Below are 20,773 nucleotides of genomic sequence, written 5' to 3'. Positions count from 1 at the left end.
CTTTCCATGGCTCATCCATAAAGTGGGGATATCAGACATGGATAATTATGAGGAATAGATTATTCAATTGTTTCCAAACCACTACAGCAACACCAGGCATAGAGTGAAAGTTATGTGTTTGGTAAAGCATTTGAACACAGCAGAGTTTGTTTCCTCTGTGTTCTTCTCCAGGGAATGCTTGGTGGTGACTTTCAGATTGCAAATGTCCTGAGGGCAGGGACATCATTTTGTTCACTGTGTTATCGTCAGTGCCTGGAGTGGCCCTGCCACGTGGTAGATGTGCCATAACAATCTGTTATTGAATGAATGAGTCATCCCACTGAGGCAAGGCGTCTAGAGGCAAACCATTATACGTGGATAGGTTTGATCACCTATTTTTCTTGTCTTCTTTCACATTTTCCCTCTTCTGTATGTTTTCATATCGTAACCTTGAGTAGTCACATCGTAGACTGCAGGATCCCTTTCTGTCCTCTACTTTATAATTTCTTGGATGAAAATCAGCTAAGTGTTGTTCAAGGGTTGATGAATCCCAGTGTTTTTTTAACAACAACAACAACAACAACAACTGTAGCTTTAGGGCTATAGTTTCATTCCTAAAGGAATTATAGTGTAATGGAAGCTGTTATAGAAATGTTATTTAACATCAGAGCCTGCGTTTCTGAAATTAGGATATAAGGGATGGTGACTTTCACTTTGGGTGCGATCACTTGTGTTTTCGCTCATCTTTCTATCTGGCAGAAGCTGGTCTCTATGTTTGAGGACATTCCCCAAGGGTGTGGACAATTCTCCATGGTGAGGAACAGAGCGTTCCAGCCAACAACCATGTGAGTAAGCTTGGAAGTGGGCTCTCCAGCCCCAAAAAAGCCTTGTGCCGAGTACATGCTGTCATCAGCTGCATTGTAACCTGTGAAGGTTCCCAACTAAGCCTCTCCTAGAATTCTGATTCTCAGAAACTGCATGAGATAACATTTAGTGTTTAATCTACTAAATTCTGGAGTGATTTGTTGCATAGCAATAGACATATATTTGGAAAGTGTTGGTACAGGACATTCAGTTTACTATTTGGAAATTTCTTGAATGATGAGGTATTTGTGGAGCATGTTCATAATGAGACCAAACAAAAAAAAATGAGTCATATTTTCAGAAGTACTAATCTTTAAAATATATGACCATTACAGAATTTTAGATTTCTTTCAGGCTAGATTTTATGGAGGGTAAGAGTGGAGACAATGGATGGTTTTGAAGTTTTCTTTGCAGTTCTGTCATTCAACTTCTGAGCACTGGTAGTATAAGTTTTTAGACAAAAGAAACCCACAGAAATACAAACTCTCTGTTGCTTCTTTTTTCCTTTTAGAAATTATACCAAAACTATGTATCTTTAATCTCCTAAAAAGATTAGAAATAGGAGACAAGAAATACTACCAAATAATAAAATTATTAAAACATAGATGAAAAGACACCACTGACTACAAATGTGGGGAGACAGGAACATACCAGAAAACCCGATGAAAGCAACCAATTACAACTGAGCCCTAAACTTAGTTTTCAGCTTCCCAGGCTGACAAGCAAATAGGACAACACAGTGGGCTCCAAAGTTCTCTTTATCCAATTTAAGGAAATATATTGGCTCACCAGAAAAGACATACTTTTACCTCCAGCACAAAACTAAGAAAATTTTATTACATAGATTTATAAAGAATGGTGGATTACAAAGAGCTTTTAGAGAGTGACGGGATAAACAAACAAAAGGATATTCTGTGTATAGCCGTTTCTTTTTTTTTTTTCTGTTTTGGTACCGGGGATTAAACTGGGGACCTTGCACTTGCAAGGCAGGCAGTGGAACCACTGAGCTAAATCCAAGGCCCAGCCATTTCTTACAGGGACCTCAGCCCTAGTAAAGAGATGAGGGATTGCAGCATGGCATTCTAGTGATCCGATTTGTTGCAGGAATAGTTTTTTTTTTTTTTCCCCCGAGACAGGGTCTCCCTATGTAGTTCAACCTGGCCTTGAACTCACTATGTAGCCCAGGCTGGCCTTGAACTTATTATGTAGCCCAGGCTGGCCTTGAACTTGCAGTGATTCTCCATAAGGAATCATTTTTAACAGAAATTCTAAGAATTTTCAGAATGTATGCTCCTTGCTATAATGATTCCAAGAGACTCTGATAAAGTGAGTACACCGTGGTGTCCATCCCCTCTTGGGGAACATATCAGCATATTAAAGGTTGAGAAAAGTCCTTCATAAAAAGAGAAGCCTTCTCTGTTAATTCCAGAATTTTCCAAATTTCTCTGGCTCAGTGGCACTTGGGTAATGCTGCACACATTCCCTGATGCTCATTCGAGAGACACCAGCCTCACTCGAAGGCAGCCCTTGCTTTTCGCTGTGCACTGACTGAACTGTGTAATTCTAGCTCTCTTGCTCTGAGAGGGGACCGATGATGGTATAATTAAAAAGTCCCTGGTGATTCCAATAAATCAGAAGGCTGTGGATCCAGATTTGGCCTCCAGTCAGAACCCTGTGGAGAGCTCGTGAAAGCAACTGCTGGGCCCATCCCAGAGATTTCAGAGAAGTAAAGTTGGGGCAGGGCCCGGAAGTTGGTGTTTTGGACAGTTGCTGCTGCTGGTCAGAGGACACACCTGAGAGCCGCTACTCTGGAGCATGGGTTGGGGTGGGCTGTCCAGCTGTCCTCGCTGAGTATTCGTGTCAGTTCTACTGTGGCTGATAATGCAGATTACACAGAGGTCAGGAGCAAGGGATCGGGACTGTGAACAGTGCCGAGTGCCCTTTGTTAGGGGCTACAGGGAGATCCAGATGTTGCAGCACTCAAGAACCCAGGCAGCAGTGACCATGCAGCGTACCAACAGGTGAAACACAGTCTGGCCACGGGGATGGGACCCCACTCCAGGCAGAGCACAGGGAGAGGAGCCAATTACACTAGGGGCAGGGCCCCGGGGTGGTGTGGAGGAGGTCAGGGACCTGTGCAATGGCCTCAACCCAAGGGCTGTGTGAGCAGAAAGGGAGGCATTGTCATGGTGGACTGCAGTGTTTCCCAGCTGGAGTTAGACAGCACGATGAGGAACACCTGGCTCAGAGCACAGGCAGGAGAGTGGAAATTACACCTGCCATAAAAGAGGTTTACTTCGATACTCTGGGGAAAGTCAACTTCATTGAGGCAGAGCATGAACGGGCTGTGAGAAGAGGTTGCTGGGTCCCCTCACTGGGTGCCCTCAAATCTTGGGCAGCAGCACTGAGCCCAAGGATGAGCTCTTAGAGCAGGCTGGTAGGGATTGGGGTATAGTAGAGAGACAAGAGCTGTGTCCTCATCCAGTGCTAGTACTAAGTGACCCTTCAGGGCCTGGTTCTTCCTGGTGTGTCCTCCCACCTCCCACCAAAAATGGCTTCAAGGGAAGATCAAGTGAGACCATCTGTGCAAGTGTTCAGAAAAGGCATGAAGGTGTAAGTGGTCAAATGGCAAAGAAAATGCTCACTGTGCATCCCCACTCTTGCTCATTTCCATTTCAGAAGGGCTCCTCTTTAGCTTTGCTGACCCTTTGGCATCTTCCTCCCAACCCAGGAGTTTTAGTTTCCTGCCTGCCTCCCAGTAACCTGGTGGAAGCCCTGCCTCAGGGATGGTCTACCTGGCTGCTGACGGCACGTTTAATAGTACAGTAAGTCTCCAACTTATGAACATTTAAGCTGTGAACTTTCACAGATGCCAATGGACCTCGAGTTAAGAACATTCGTAGATGGGAACAAATCTTGGAAGCAGCTCACATGTCTGCCGGGCTCTGTCTCAATTGTGCTGCTGGGTGCTCACTGTACAGTGCCGTAATGTGCAGCGGGGCAGTGCTCGCTCAGAGCCCAGGATGTCTGGAAGCAGGAGGGAAAACAGCGGGATGGGGAGGGACTGCTAGGAAGCGCAAAGCAATAACCATGGAAAAAAAAGTGCAAATTATTTAAGAGATTGTACCGAGGCAAAAGGATAGTAGACATTGCTCATTCTTATAACTTGAACTATTCAACCACTGGCCCAATTCTAAAGAATAAGGACAAGATTATGGAACATGCTAAGTTTCTTATCCTTTACATTGTGTATTTGTGTCAAAGGCGTGTAAGACCCACTTTGTTGGACTTACGAAAAAATCCAATTTAAGAATGTTCTCCCAGAATGGAACTCATTTATAAGCAGGGAACTTAAGGTACACTTTATTTCTCTTTTCCTGACAGAAACAGTCTTTGGGTGATAGGGCTCCAAGCCCAGGAACAACCACCCAGGGAGGGCACCAGCCAGGCTTGGCCCTCTGTGCTCTCCTTGGGCCCCCGCCTCTGACTTCTGGGAAGAGCGAGGGCTCCACAGCTCCTCAGAGAACCAGTCACAGTCGCTCCTCAGCTCAAATTTTCTCATGTGAAATCTCATGGACCAGCCTGGAGTCCATGGGCCCACTAATATCTATTTTGGAAACTTTCCTCAGAAGGAATTGGTAACATGAGGCCTCTAGATAAGAACCTCAAGCACGGTGATGTCTTTGATAAGACAGTATCTGAAATGACCGGACTCGTGGAGGGAATCATGCCCGGGTTCATCATCCCAGAAATGGTCCATAAAGGCAAAGCAGCAATGGAAAGAACAAGTTCAACAACAACAAAAGCGAGACCCTAAGTGGCTTTTATCACTGAGAAGCCATCTGGACAACATGCGTGTGTGAGCGGCACAAGCCTTCCTCTTACTGCAGGCCTTTCTGACACATTCTCTTTCTGCTCCTCTCCTCCCATCAGGCAAGTCTTAGCTCCATGCTGCTTCCCTGGGGGCCTCACCTCACTCCCTCACTGCTCTTTGTCCTCTTATCCTCATCCTCACAGCTAACCTTATTTTGCAGCATTTTCCACAATCAGAATCAATTTCTATAATTCACGTTTGTCTTGTTCAGTGCTATTTTTCTGCTACCAACCACAAAGCCTAGGTTCGTGTAAATATGTGCTGAATTAATGCACAGATGCTAGACTGAGAAACTCACAAAAATATGTAACAGGGTATAACACAGCACTTTCTGACAGCTTTGGTTGAAGGCACAAGGCAATCGGTGCTATTTCATGTCGGTTTTCCTCCACAAGAAAAAGTTGCATTCTGAACCACATATGCAGGGTTGCAGAGGGAGTGATGAAAACCCTAGTTTTGCTCCCCCTTGCTTCTGGCTCCTTTCACTGGCATGAGGAAGGGGTGGCAGTTGAGAAGTCAGTGGACTTCTGACTGACTTCTTTTGGAAAGCAGAGAGTGTCTGTAGAGAACTCATGTAGAAAGCAGTGCCATGAAGACCACTTAGAAAAACTGACTGGTGTCTCTTCACGCTTGGGAACTCAGGGCTGGTAATTCATGTCTCCAAATAAAAGTCCAGAGTTGAGGATGCACTGGGGAAGTTGCTGCACTCCCAGCATTGGCCCAAAGTGCGAGTCTGTGGCTGGGATAGGAGGGTGGATGAAAGCCCAGACATAACACCTCTGATTGGCATGTTGGCATGCCTATTTTTTTTTAAATAAAAGGGGGCAGCAAGACACTAGCTTTCTTTGTGAAGAGGCCAGGGATGTCCCACATGCTGAAGGGGCATTGCACGGGTTAGAGAAGGGTCCAAGGTGCACAGAACAGACTGACAGTGCCCGGGTAGCTTTCAGAGGTCCCATCCAAGACCTTTCCTACCTCTCACCTCTCACCTCTCCTTTGCTCTTTCAATTCGAGAGGAAGCTGAGTTGGAAGAAGAGAGGATAGCAAGATATGCCCGGCTTCCACTTCAACTAGGCCTAGCTGGAAAGGGAGATGCTTTAACTGAAAATTCACTTCAGAGTTTTGGGTACTATACAAGACTGGACTTGTACGTTGCTGAACTGAGACCATGCTAAAGGGGACCACGGGTTTATATAAGAGAAGCTGTTCTGAAGAAATGAGAGGACCTGCCAGAAATTTCATTTCTGAAGGCAAAGAGCCCTCTGACGTGGGCTTGCAGGGGTGCAGGTGAGAGGAAGGCTATTCTGTGACTGCCCTACTCAGCCCCCTATTGAGGGGCAATGATCTTATTTACTCCTCACCTAATTAGTATGCAGCTGTTATCCTAATTCATCAGAGATGATGGAAGGAATTTCCAGGAGTTCAAACAAATTGCCCTGGGTCACAGAACTAGGATTCAGACCCAGGGGGGAGAAGTCCATGTTCTACTCCTCTCTTCCTCCACACTACAAAGCCCTTTCGATTTCACTTCCCAAACTTTTCACACTTTGCTTTTAGTCTTGTAGATGGTAAACTGGCTTTCTCGCCATCTATAAATCAAATCATCTTTAAGCACAGACAAGGAAAAATGGTAAGCTGTGTATGTACATTTACAGAAGGGAGGCGCAGGATAGTTCATTCAGGCAAGAAGAGCCAAGAACAAGGAGGAGCAGGTGGGCTGGGGATAATTAACTACCACAGCAACACAGACTTGTCAGCAGGGCCAGAGAGCTAGAGAGGGGTGGGGTGGACAGCACGGTGGCTGTACCAACAGTCCCCTGTGTCCCCTTACAGCTGTTGTCAGCTGCAGTTTTGTAGCTCAGGTGGCCACGTGACCCCTAGAGACCCTCTTGATGCTCCTTAGGTGAGCTGATTGAAATGAACTCTGTCTGTGAGAGAAGGAAATGTTCACAGGTGTAAGAGGGACTCGTTTTCGTAGCAGCCTTGTTCTCCCAAAGCATCTTGCCTGTATGAATTGTGTCAATCCCCTCCGGTAACTAAGCACTTAGGGTTACACAACCCCCGCCCCCCCACCTCCATTTGAAAAACTGCATTTTATATAACAAACTGGAGAAGAGAATAGAAAAAATATTCAAAATTAAACTCAAGTTTGGAAAAAAGGCATCAGCACTGCATAGGTTCCTGGGAGCCACGAGGCCCAGATAATGTGTACCTGAAAAGATTCACAGAGTGATCAGGAGCTCAATCAGTCAAAAATCTAAATTAACCCAATAGAATTATTCTGTTCTGGCAGGCTGCTTTCTCATGTATATTGCAATATAGAACTTTCCAGATTCAAATAAAAGATGGAGAGAAATAAGTTCAAAACATGCAATGAAAGTGCTTATACCTGTCTACACGTGCATTTTCCCAACCACCTCCTGAGGCAGCTGCTATCCCATTCATGGATTGGAAGCCGAGGGCAGAGGATGTCAGAAACGCGACTGTAGTCTGTCGCTGGCGAGCGGCAGAGCCAGGACTCTGAGCCAGGCTGGGCTCTACTCTGTGCTGAACCCCGGGGCCTACCGCCCGTGCCGTGGCACAGCGTCTTTAGACTCTTTCCCACTCCCAGTGTCGTTTCCCAGTAGCGGCTGCTGGGCTGTTCTCAGCTCTGCGAGGGAGGAGTGTGCAAGCTGCTAGGGTCTCAGCACTAACCCTTCCTGTCATGGTCTACAGAAAGAAGGCAGTGGTTCCCGGACCGATGCGCTCTGCTAGCTCTACCGTTATGGGACCCCGGCATCTTCTGGTTCTCCTCAGGGCGTCTGCTTAGAAGCTGACACAGGTGCTAGGCATAAGATACATGCCACTAAAACACGCCGGATTTAAAAACTATCAGGCTGGCATAAAAACCGAGAAATTAGAGACATTTATAGCTAAATGGATGCACATTGAGCCCATACTCTCAAGTGAAATAAACAGGACACACATGTAAATACTGAATAGTTTCTCTAGTGTGAGAAACTGGAAGTGTAAACAAGGACTAAAAGGTATAATACATAATGTGAAATAGGAAGAAAAAGGGCAAAAGGGAAGAGGAAATGGGAGGAGTAGGGGAAAGGAAAGAAGGGAATGGAATTAATATGAGAAAATGAAAAAATGGAAACAAAGTGTAAATAGGGAGGGATGGAGGGATTGAAGGGAGGGCAGGGGAAGGGGGAAAAATAAGAACCAAGAGAGACTATGTAAAAGTGCAAATTTCCAATGATGAATGTCATTATATTGTATACCTAAAATGCACCAATAAAAGGATATACAAAAAAATAAAATAAAAAATAAATAAAACCTATCAGGCTGCAGGTGCTTAAATAAAGGTGGAAGACTGCACCATTTTACACCATTATTCTCCACTGTGTCCTTGAGAAGTGAGAGAAAGCAACTGAAAAAGTTAGGAAATGAAATCAGAACCTATTTGTAAGTTATGACAAAAAATGTAACTATTAAAACCATTAGATTTCATATTCCAAACAAATGGAAACTGTTTCAGGGGTAACTAGAAGTGTGAATACTAATATTGGAAAAAAATGTCCCAATAAGGGTTCAGACAGTTAATCATGGCCAAAGACTCCCAATGTGTCATTGTTAATTCCTAAATCCCTGGGAAGAAAAAGTAGCAAGGCACAGAAACCGGAATGATAGTGGGTGCTTGCAGTAATCCGAATCTGCTGCTGGCCATGTCAACTGAAAATTGACCTATATGAACAGGTCTTCCTCATTCATTCTTTCCATAAATTATCTAGTATCTTTTATATGCCAGGACTAAGCTAGGGGCTGGGAACACCCTGGTGGACAAGATGATCTCTAGTACTATCATAATTATAACTGGCTACTACAATTAGTATTCATTATAATCGTGGTAAGTGCCACAAAGGAGGAGTACAAAATGGAAGAGAGCAAGTATCAGGGTGACCTGAGCGAGTCTGGCAGGCTAGGGAGTGATTAAGTGGAGCTCTTAAGGACGAGAGGACTTAGCTGGATGAGGAAGGCGAGATGGGTATCCCTGGAGGTGTAGAGACCTCCCCTGCTTGCCCCGCCGTGGGACGGGAGGAGCAATGCGTACGCAGGGTGGGGTGCGGAGCCCCAGGGAAGGCCTGTGGCTGGGTGCAGAGTGGTGTAGCAGGAAATGATGGGAAGGTAGATCCGGCCGCCCAAGTCACAGCACAATGGGCTCTGTAAGCCCAGGTGGAATTCATGAAGTCAAAAGGGTATCAGCCATCCCTCCAGAAGCCTCAGCTTCAAACACACTGGCTAATTATGTGGGCTGTGCTCTAGGAAACACTTTCTTGCCTTTCATAGGCCTAGAGACACAGTTGTTATTGCCCCATCTCCAAATGCCCCCTTGCAGCAACTATCTAACTACAGTAAGAAAAACCAGCCTGGCTGGTCAGTTGAATCCGGCAAGCAGGTGAAAATGACACCTCTTCACTGTCACTCACAGCAGAATCATCTGACCTCCAACTTGACTATTAAGCAACCCTAAAATATCAGAGCCACCTGCTGCCTCTGCCAGCCTCCTGGCCCAATCTTGGAAAGGTAAAACCAGAAGAGCAGGTATGGTGTATTTCAAGCATTCAATAAAACCAACCCTGAACACCCCACCTTGAAACTTCAGGCCTCTCTGCCTTTGTCCCCGGTGCAATCAGTCAAGATTGGTTCATCCTTCTGGAAAACAAACACTCCTAATTGAACTGAGCTAACCCACAATTTACATAGCTATTTTTCTCAGTCCTCTCAGGTGCTTTACATAGGGAAACTTCTTTCCTAGCTCAAGAAGGAGGCATGTTTTCATTTTAGAGCCAAGGACAAGGACAGCTAAAAGGCAAGTGCAGTGTCAGACGTTGGTGGGGAAAGGGCTGGCAGGGCTGGTGACACAATGACCTTCAGAGCCTTATTCACCCTTGAGGCTCCTTATAAACCTCACCAGTCACTGCTGGTACTAATTGTCCTAGGCTTTTAATGCCAATGCTCAACTGAAGGTTTCTTTTCTCCTACAACATTCTTTCATAATACTTTTAGTAACTGGAGGTTACTAAACTAGTAGTGCTTTTACATCTGATTTGAACTGGGCACACCCTAAAGCTGGAGCCTGTTCCTGGGGTAGCCTTTTAATATGGAGAAAACAGTATTGCAGGAGTGTACTCTTTACCTCCTACCTCTGCCTGTACCACTTCCTTTAAATACCCTGTGAAGACTGAACATACTCAAAAGGAGCAGCGAAGGAAGAACCTATTCTCAGTATTTTAATCTCCCGTCAAATTTATTCTATCACTTCAAATTAACTCAGCAAGAATAATCCATTAGACAACAGCCCGACTCCTACATTCTACCTCTTTGGAATCACAAGGGTTGAGTTAGCCTGTGTGACTGGAATTGGGACTTGGTGAAGTTTTGCCCTATGTAGACAGGAGGGCAGTATGGAGAAGTCAGGCTGTCCCAGATGCTGTCATTCATCAGCCATGTGATTGAGAAGTTTCTTTTCTAAGCCTGTTTACTCACCTGAATGACAGATAACAGGTAGTAAAGAGAAATGGGATGATACATGCAAAATGCAACCAACAGGGGACCCTTGGTGAATGGTGACGGGGGTCACTGTGCCTCTTTGTGATGTTTCCCTGGAGGATATGTCCTACACTCAAAACAGGTGGGTCCTGGAGCAAATACCCTGTTCCCATTTCCTAGATTCATGGACAAGCAATATTTATGTTCCGGAAGATCCCTCGTTGACATCAGGGCGTTAAAGATCGTTTCGTTGTGGGCAGTGGGCGGTGTGTGTACGTGCACACATTTTTTTTTTTAATAGACCAGGAGCCTTGAGATGAAAGGAAAAACGAGTACCAGAATTGCAAAGTTAACGTTTTTATTGAACTGAAATCAGTAAAGAACAATGGGGGCCGCGACAGCTGCTGAGCTCAGTGACAACTGAAAAGCCCCTGTGACATTTTACCTCTGAGAAGCCTAACATGGTTGGGTGGAACAACTGAGAAACAGCGTATAGGTATATATGTGTGTGTGTGTGTATATATATATATATATTCTTTTTTTTAACACTTCAAAATAGTTTGAAATGAGTCTCACACCCTTGTTTTCTGGTTACAAAGAACATTGACAACGTCTTCTGTCACCTTCATTTGGTAGTGTCAGTTAATATCCTTTCCTAAAACATTCCTCTCAAAGTAGTGGCTATATTTTTCCCCAATCCAGGACACATGAGAAAAGGGTTTAGTAACACTTGGGCAAGTAATAAAATGCAAGAATTTTCAAGGTAGTGAAGCGCATGTCACAGGCATAGAGACAGCATGCATGCTGCCGTGAACTGGCCAGAGATTCTGCCGAGATCCGGGAGCAAAGGACACGCTGAGGGAACGGCTAAGGCACCCACAGAGTGAACTGATGGGCCATTTGTGTCTAGGCCTCAGTTTAACATCTTGCTTTTGTTTTACATAATAGGGTGAAACACTTTACAGGAAAAGAAAGCTCCTGTAAAGGTTATAAGATGAATCAGAGAGGAAAGAAAATTAATACTGAATTTTTATAATCAATGCATTGAGCAATGATAAAAACTGACCACACCAATAACCTCTGTGGCAGAACTACTGAACATCTTTTATTACTTAAAGCTTTGAAAGTTAACTTTTCTAAAGCATTTCAAGGGAAATAAATAAATAAATAAAGGAGGTGAAATCCCTACATAAAAAACCCACATGTATTTAATGTTTTTAAAGTCTGGTTTAAATTAGCTGCTCACTTAATATGGAATAGATTTGTGGGTGTTGGTAAAAATCTTCAAGATTTCAAATTATTTTCAATGAAATGTGATAAAAAACAGCACAGTTCATTTTTTAATATTGACAATGCTGTTTTACACATAGTATTCCTCAACACAAAAACAAAAAACTAAATTCTTCCACCAGAGTAATAATACCAAGTGGTCACTCATTCCTACAGCAATCATTTGCAAGAATCTAAAAATCTTGTAGTATGGGATGGAAAAAGATTACAAATATTTTAATAGGCTCATGTCCATCTTCAAAAGGGATGCAACCCTCGGAATAGAATACTCCGAGGTTTGCAGCTGTCAGATTTGCAACTGATAGGCAGATACACATTTTACAAGGATCTGTCCAATGTAGACAACAAACATCTAAATTAAGGCTTTTATTGGTATGTGGTCAAGTCCGTAGTGTGCAATGCTGGATTTCCACAGAGCTTCTCCAGCTCCCATTGTTACCCAACTTGTAAACCAGAAGATATGCTGATGTAGGTGGGTAGGAGCTCCAAGGTATAACGATTAACCAACTGGAAGGCTTGTTTGTGAACAGGTTCTGAAATAAGAGTTGGCAGTGAAACAATGGAGGGGGTGCCTCAGATCATGCAGAGGGGAAAAGTGATTTGCAGCTGCTGACAGAGATGAGCTAAGAAACAAGTAAAAAGCCAATGGCTGACCTTTAGTTCAAAATTTCCAGATTTATAGACTTAAAAGTTTAGAGCCTCATCCAAGCCTCTGGTTCTAATACGTCAGCCTGCAAAAAGTTACCCACAGGGAACTTGTGAAATGGAGAGATTCTCATTTGGGTAAGGCCAGTGGTGCAAGAACCTTGGTTTTGAGAAACACTGATCACAGCACATAGCAGCACACAATCTCTAATTAAAAGGCCAAGATGTCCGAGAAGTAACACCAATGAAATCATTCCCTATAGACAAACTCCTCAGCAGACTCTACCATAACAGTATGAGGACCAAGTTTATCCCCCACCAAGGTTCCTTTCTACAACTAAGAGTTCGAAATAAATTAACATTTAATAATGATTGTACCAATTCTGAGGTGAAAGGAAGAGCACCAGGGATCTCCATGCTAAAAGAAACAGAATTCCCAAGGATGTCCATGCTACACAGAAATCAAATTTCCGCAGTAATGTTTTAGAATTGTGGTCCAAGGGGTCTTTGTAAAGTCTGTATAAAATTAAATGTGTATATTTTTGTATACTACTTTTAATATATTATGTAATCTTTCCAGTTAACGTTTTAGAAAGAACTCCAAAGAGAAAAGTTAATCTACATATTCTCTTATATTTCCTAGATACCAACATTTTCTGGTTTACAGTGATACGCGACAAAGTTATTTATTTGTTTTCTTGGATGCTGGAGACAGACATCTTTATTAAAGATACTACCAAAATTTTGGCAAACATTTCAAAACAGATTTGTAAACATAATGCTTCCCTTTTCAACTGGCAGCACTTTGAAAAGAATATAAGACAACACAACTTGAATCAACATTAGTTCAAAATCCTTTCTTTTTGACCATATAACTTATGTTCCCACATGATAAAACAAGTGATAGTTTAAATCAGCATCAACAGATAAACTCCATGAAATGAAAGTTTGTGCTATTTTGATGAATCACAGTATGTTATGGTTAAATATATCCGCTTTTTAATATTCCTGGCAGCCAGGATGAAAAAAAATCTTTAAATATACATCTCATGTAGGTAATAGCTTCTTTGCATATCTCTCTTCAAAAAATACTTTATAGCAGTATATAAATAGGTTACCTACACATTTAATTTTATAATTTTGCCTCAAAACTATAGATCTGTTTCATTTTTATAACATCAGTTTTTGTCCAACATTTATAAAGCTGACAAACTGTTGAAATGGAAATGCTTTTGTCTTCCGTAATAGAAGTAGCAATTTGACAGGAAAAAAAACCCCTACAGTAACACTCGTCAGTTGTTTAACCTGAGCGTTTGGCCTACTGAGAGTAGCAGCTTTGTCCTTCATGCACGCTTGCATCCACATCACCTCTGCACACACATAGGTCGGGCACATGCTTTCAAATGCCAGTAGGCCACAGTGTGCTTCCCATTGCTCGACTCACAGGGAAGCAGTGCAGCTAATGATTAACCACACTATGTACATGACTAGCAAACACCTTAAGGCAACCATTGCAATGGGGGGTTAACTTGCAGGGTGGATTTAATAGTCTAGATCAAGTCAGCCTATATATACATATGCGTATAAAAATCTATACACATACACAGTCATACAACTCTCTATTTTTAACCCTCCAAAACAATGTTTTAATTTTTTTTTTGTATTTTGTGCAAATTTCTAAATATTCTACCATTTAAGGCAAAGAGTTTGCATTAAGAAAGGTCAGAAAATAGGCTTATGTTTATCCAAAAGCATTTCACCTTACACATTACATTACTGTTTTTTTTTTTTTTTTCTAAACACACACAAGTTTTAAGTGTGGACATTGGATCCCCAATATCTAAAAAATCATTTCTAATGACAAACACAAGTTTTTAAGGAAAAAAAAATGATTTGAAGTATATAAACACTGGATCTCCAATATCTAAAAAATTACTTCTATTAACAAACACAAGTCTTGAGAGGAGAAAAAAAGGACCGGCCAAAGCAGCTTCAAAATGCAGGGGAGCAAGGTAAAATGAAAAAAAAAAAAAAAGGAACTCAAGTTTACTAATACTGAAACTTCCAACAGGCAAAGTTTCATCTTTTTAGGATCTAGAGCAACTCATTTGGAATTTTAAATAAATAAGCTTAAGTTTATTCACATTTTCTGGTCCAAGCAGAGTTTTAGTGCCATGACTCTGCTTGCTGTTGGTCAAATTCACCTATTAGTCTTTTGATGTGAGCCAGCTTGTTATGAAGATACTCGCATCTGTATTTTTCCTCATGGTAATTGGGCCTAGACTGCAGATAAAAAATAAAAGTCAAACAGTGAGGAATTAGCTTGCAGAATTTACCATTCTCAACTACACGTTAGAAAATCAACAGTGATGATACTTACCTGCTTGATCTTCTGATATTCTTGTAAGACTTCTTCATGAACATTCTACAAAATTAAAAATTAGAAATCAGAAGAAAACAAAGGTTTTTTTGGCAATACAGTAGTTAACATGGAGTCAGTCAGCAAGGATGTAGCAAATGTCGATGGTGAGAATGTAACTTGGCACAATCTTTATGAAGGCAATTTGGCAGCAGGTATCAAAATAGCAAATGCAAAATTGACTCAGCAATTCTGCTCATACTACAGATTTACTTTCCCCCGAGTGAAATGATGTACACCTAAGGTTATTCACTGCAGCACAACTTGTAAAGCAAAAGATAGCAAATGATGTCAAGATGTTCAGAAATGTATACAAAGAATAGTAGGAGGCCATTAAAAATGGGGAAGCTTTCTGTACGGTTATAAAAAATTTCTCTGTGATGTATTATATTAGTTGGTGAAAAGAGTAAAGTACAAAATAATAGCCTGATGCCATTTGTTAAAAGAGGAGAAACACATAATGTAAGGATTTTATTACTTTTAAGATGTGCATATCTTTCCATTTTAATGAAGCCAGGACAAAAAATAAGATTATCACAGTTTACATTGCTGGGGTAAAACACAATGATGCATTTTACAATTGAGGAAATCTTAGATTCAAATAAATATAGTACATATGTAAAATTACTTTCATATGTACATAAACACATTTTCGAAACACACTGTAATAAACTTCTCAAAGACTATGCTGGAACCAGTAGTAATGACTGACTCTGGTGGGGCAGGGAGCTGTGGAAAAGAGCTAGCTAGCCTGGATACAGCAGGTACTCAGCATGGATCTAAGCAGTTTATAAATGCTTACTTGTATTTATTACCCACAACAACTCTATGATTATCTATGATTTGTCTCTTTGAGTCAAAGAGGCATTAAATAACTAGCTCAAGGTCACAGAAGTATTACATGATAACTTGGAATCCAACCCACAAAGCATGTCTCCAGAGCCTGCTCCTAACCACTAAGCAATCCTCAGAATTACATTTTAGTTTAAAGACGATCATGTATACCGACAACTGTGTAGGAAAAATAACCTCAAATCACCATCTTGCCAACCTCTTATATCTGCAAATACTCATTCCTGTGGAAAAGTCTGTAGCTATTACCAGTTTTTGCTCCAGGCCCACTAGTAGAAGACCTAAGGAGCCTCTCGGATACAAATGGTCTTGGACTGTTTTTTTCTGTTGTGGGAAAACTCATCCATTCTCTCACATAGGTAAAAACAATGGTAGCGGGCTGGGATGGAGGCCCAGTGCCACCGATGATGTGGAGTGTGTCAGTTATCTGGCTTATCCAAAGAAGGAAACACTCATTTCTCTTCATCTTTTTGCTAAGAACTATGAAAACAATCAGGAGACAGGTCAGGGATCTACTGCTCTTTGAGAGCTACAGTACTGCCATGTATGGCAGAGAAGTAAAGATGGATTAATACTGGTTACAAACCATCAGTGTCTGGAAGGGCTGGAAGCACCTAGTTTTCTTCATCTCAACCCAAAACTCTGTAGTCTTTTGTTCCCTTCCTAGCCTACATCTGTATTGTCTCTATCCTATGTCACAGTGAGGTTTTTAAAAGTAATAATTTAAAAAATCTGCCGGGGATTTAGCTCAGTGGTGCCGCTGCCTGCCTCAAAAGTGCAAGGTCCCAAGTTCGATCCCTGGTACCAAAAAAAAAAAAAAATTTACTTGAAACAACACAGTTGGGGGAAAGTGCCAGACCCGGGATCTGCAGTCTGAGATGAGTTGGCAGTGTAGCCAACTTAAAGTCATCCCAGGATCCACCTTTTTTCCTATTTGTGTTTGGCATACTGCTCAACACACTATACATCATATTACCGTTAAGCAAAGTTTCGCCAACTGTGTTTCTTTATTTTCAAGAACTACATCAAATGTTTCATTTTCTAAACAGCAGAGAGGCTCATCTTCAAGAGACTGGCATTTGGGATGGCTGGGGCTGGGGTGGGCAGGGACAGAAAGAAAGAAACTAACATTTGAGGACAAATGTGTTTACCTGATACTCTTTTGAGCCTGGAGAAAGCCGTTTTCGTTGTGCATCCAGTTTGATAAATCTTCGAGCTACAGTCTCCATTCTGGCGTGCAAAGCCCTGTATTCATCATACTCAGCATTGAAGTCATCCTTGTAATTCTGGCGTTGCTCATAGGAGACAATAGCGATATATTTTCTATTAAGAAGAAAGATAAACGTAGATTAGCTACAGAACAAACTTGATCGCCTGAGTCGGAGATTTAAACCAACTCCCTAGAAACTATATCCCATGGCTATCCCGAGAATTTAACGCTACTCTGCCACTGGTCTGTTGGCCAAGTCACTCCTTCAAAAGACCTTCTAGGTGTAATGGTCACACAGGGACCAAAAGTAAATGTGAAAAAGACATGGTAGCAACAGAATTAACGTGCAACTACATAAAACGAAAATGGAATTTACATAGATTTGGTTTCCTGAACATTTCTTTCTGAAAAACAATTCACTACCACACTGATGGTAGAGGCCAATCCATCTGTCACCAGTCACACAGTCACTGAGTGCTGAAGTCAAAGCCCTCCCTGGACCCACTCCTTTATGATAGGGAGTCTGTCTTTCAGCCTTCCAGTCCTGTAGCAAGCAGAAATCCTCAACAAGGTGCCTCTGGCTTGCTGACCTCTATCCCTTTCCTTACATTTCTGATGAGACAAATATGCAAAATACAAGGGGGATTGTGTATAATTTTTTTAAGTGCAAAACAAAAAGTACACTTCTTTAGTTCTTTTCTAACACTTACATGTCATACTATATGTAGCAGAAAGCCAGCGTTCTAGCATTAGTCTAATATACTTAATAAAATGTACAAATCTATGTTCTCTTCTGGGGTGTGAATACTGCTTGGCAAGTGAAGGGCAGTTTCCCAGCATGTCAGTTTATTCAGTGCTAAGTAAATTAGTATTAGACAATATTATTTATTTGTAGATTTGGGAACTAGGGTATCAGGCCTGGATCTCTGCGCTCTATGCGCCTGTCATGGAATGCAAAATTTCCTTGACTACTGGAGATTCAAAACTCAGATTTCAAGCAGGTGGTGGGACCATCAGGCTGCACCCTTCAGTACACACTCTTCACGGTGGTAACATCCTGGAGTTCAGGCCTTTCCAAGTGGCTTTATGTAATCGGTACCAGTTTTATTTAAATTCCTCTATCACAGACGCCTAGCTTCAAATGTGAGAAGAGTGACGCGGCGAGCAAACTCAGTGTCCTCATTAATATTTTTATTCACGTTGGCACAGACAGCGGGGGGGTTTCCTTTGCTAAGTGTAACGGAGACAGCGGCAGGGTGCTGATTTAGAGCCACCCTGCTGGCGGCTCAGCTGTGAAGGCAACACTGCCCGCCAGGAGGGACGCTGTCCTTCCCAGACACCAGAGGGAGCCCAGAAGGGAAAAAGGTTCCCAGGCATAGGCAGATGCAAACAAGAGGCTAAACCAGTCTTGAAACTTGGACTTCATTTGTTGTACATTTCTCCTGCTTTGTTTTCAAAAGCCATACCCTTAGTATTTTATTTAATAATTTTCTCGGGGAAAAAATACCAAACTGGTCAACGCTTTTGTTGCTGTTTGCTTCTACTGGTATTTGAACAACAAGCATTTCATTATTTTCAACGAAAACTGTAATGGCTTTACAGCTGGTTCGTAATGAGGTAATATCATAAAACCTTAAACAGTCTGGATAACTCACAACCACAAGTAAGAAAAGTATCCTTAAATAAAAATTAATGATATTATGTTTAAGTATGAATGATCCAAAAGCTGATCATTTAGGCTTTCTAGTCTGTCCTTTTGGATTTCTTGTGATGCAATTTAAATTCTGTATTTTTTGAATTTTCTCATCACATTTATTTATATAAGACTCAGTTTTTGGTTAAAATAAATTGCTTTTATCTAAGTACACAGCCCCAGCACTAGAACCATGACAAACATACAGAAATATTCTGAGGCAGATGCAGCAACCACCCTTAGACCAGTACCTAAAAAAAATCCTTTAAATATAGAATTAACTAATTAGGTTGGCAAAACATAGCAACAGCCTCAAATCCATAGGGAAAAGCTTAGATTATTTTTTTAGTCTCCCCACCTGATTTTGTCATATACAAAAAGATATGTCACTATTAAGAAAAGAGGCATTCAAAATCTGTCACAAGAGAAGGTGAACGCAAGTGGCATCTTGTGGGGGCTATGTGAGGGGCTGAGCTGTGAAAGATTTTTAAGGAGAAGTGGATGTCAGTGGAGAGGTGGGCCCCACTCAGCAGGACAGCCAGGGGCAGTCCTGGAAGCCTGGCTGCAGACCAGCGACCGTTCTGGGCCACTTGGAGGTAGCTACTTTGCGTCAAGGTTTTTTTTGATACTGGGGATCGAACTCAGGACCTTACGCTTGCAAGGCAAGGGCAATGTCACTGAGCTAAATCCCCGGCAAGGTTTTCTAAACCATACCCTGTCTCAGATGACAGAGCAGTCAGTGAGATGATGACCAGCATTACGGGTTCCTGCCATCTCCTTCCTCAATAAGTATAATTTCCACACAATGGATTTTCAGTCTAAAATGTTCTGTCCTCTGGAAATAAGCAGGGCCAAACAGCTTAGTTTAACTTTGTTACAAGTTAAAAACGATGGAGATGCCACAACAGGGAAAGTAAAAAGTTCACACAGCACAGATTCTGCTTTCCATTCTACATTCTAACTATTTTGCACATTTGTTCATTTTTAAAAGTATCTGTCTGATGTTTGTTCTTTCACTCTATTTTTCAAGGCCCTTGTGACTTAATTATTTTGTTCTTACAGAAGCCTTTTATTCTGTAGAAAAGCTAGAATTATGTGTCCAACTTATAATTTCTGTGATAACTAGTTGCAAATATGTCTCCATCTTAGTGTTTATCAACTTGTTGTCATAACAAGAAAAATATTAACTGGTACTAAAGTGAAATGATCGAATTTTACTACTGTCTCCCTTAAAATTAATTTTGAGGGCAGAATGCATTTAAGAGAAAAACCAACCGAACTCTACTTTGTATTACTAAGTGCAGAGTTCAAGCACTGTCAGTAGTAAATTATCCCTTTGGGGGGCCCAAGTGAATGGCTATGGTCATTGATAGACTGTCAGCTTTGAAGAGTCAGGTCCCTGAAATCTCCCATAATCAAAAGCTTGGCCTGGCCCTGGAACAAAGAACAGGCTTCTCTATACTTAAAAGCCAATGAACACAGCTCAGAACAGGGAGGCACAACCTGCTCCTGCAGACAGGGGTAGATTTGGGACAGCAGGCTTAATGGCAGCCTTTCAATTGCAGAGGTGGCTCCAGGACTCTATTTCTGGAATTTCTGGCTTTTTTGATTTGCAAATTACGGGAAAAGAATTTGCAAACTTTCCTAAAATTAAACAGTTTTCTCCACTGGCAGGCGGATGAACTTACATCAAATAATCTGGGAGTTCAATTGTTGAAGATGGCTCCATGGAGGCAGTGCAACCCTCTTTAACTCCTATGGAGGGAAAAAAAAATTTCAGAGTGTTTGCCAACCAGTATGGTTATCAAATGCCTGCAATTCTAAAATAGATTAGAACCATCTGGAACACTTTTTCTCAAATTCTATTCTTCCATCTCAATAAGCAACAGTGAGCAAGGAATACAATTGAACACGAACAATAGAGGCCCTCTCACCAGCACCAGCAGAACTGACGCCAGGCATTAAAGCGCCCTGGCTACTGCAGTGTCTGCACAATGAAGGAATTCCATCTTAACCCAAGGTCAATCTGCTATTCTTTCAACAACAGTTGTGGCATCTGCCCAGCAATTCAAAGACTGTGGTGGCAGATGCAGCCACACAATAGGAGATACAAATTTTACATCAACATCTACTTTTTATGGAAGTCAAACAAGGCACATGAGACAATCAAGTCAGGTAACAGACTGCTTTGGTCACTGTATTTTTATTGCCGCCCTTTTTGTGTATGCAGACAGTGGAATTGGGTAGGAAGCTTTCCCATCAGTTAAAATATGGTGTTACTGAATACTGATTTATTTTCCTCTAACCTCTGGTCCTCATAACACTAAACAGATATTTCTTTAAGGCCAAAAAAACAAACAACAAAACAAAACCTCACCACACACAAAAAGAAAAACAGAAACCCCCCTCAAA

General features: G+C 41.8%; 2 protein-coding genes across 12 annotated transcripts in view; one reads left to right on the top strand and one right to left on the bottom strand.

The window, feature by feature from the left end:
* LOC147826601 (uncharacterized) overlaps positions 1-20,773 on the top strand; it is a 93,785-nt gene that overhangs the window by 45,582 nt on the left and 27,430 nt on the right. For 4 of the 11 annotated variants that reach the window (XR_015438961.1, XR_015438957.1, XR_015438958.1 and 1 more), the window contains exons 4-5: positions 739-824; positions 4,228-13,987. The exons of 3 other annotated variants lie outside the window; for them this stretch is intronic. Coding sequence is in view for 4 of the 8 variants with exons in the window: in XM_087180951.1 (XP_087037077.1) it covers positions 739-824; positions 4,228-4,330 (189 nt within the window). In the remaining 4 variants the exon portion in view is untranslated. Of the gene's footprint in view, positions 1-738; positions 825-3,574; positions 3,669-4,227; positions 13,988-20,773 lie in introns of those variants that run through there. 4 more of the 11 variants (XM_087180949.1, XM_087180952.1, XM_087180953.1 and 1 more) reach the window with 2 other exon arrangements.
* Positions 10,594-20,773, bottom strand: part of Ell2 (elongation factor for RNA polymerase II 2) — a 70,327-nt gene continuing 60,147 nt past the window's right edge. The window contains exons 9-12 of the mRNA XM_004841706.4: positions 20,050-20,116; positions 16,610-16,781; positions 14,568-14,612; positions 10,594-14,470 (exon numbers count right to left, since the gene is read on the bottom strand). Coding sequence (XP_004841763.2) covers positions 14,354-14,470; positions 14,568-14,612; positions 16,610-16,781; positions 20,050-20,116 — 401 coding nt within the window. The 3' untranslated portion in view covers positions 10,594-14,353. The remainder of the gene's footprint in view (positions 14,471-14,567; positions 14,613-16,609; positions 16,782-20,049; positions 20,117-20,773) is intronic.

This window comes from Heterocephalus glaber, unplaced genomic scaffold (assembly GCF_053883595.1).
Source record: "Heterocephalus glaber isolate CG9 unplaced genomic scaffold, H.glaber_assembly_v1.0 deba00001465, whole genome shotgun sequence".
Taxonomy (NCBI): domain Eukaryota; kingdom Metazoa; phylum Chordata; class Mammalia; order Rodentia; family Bathyergidae; genus Heterocephalus; species Heterocephalus glaber.
This window is presented reverse-complemented; position numbering and strand designations above follow the sequence as displayed.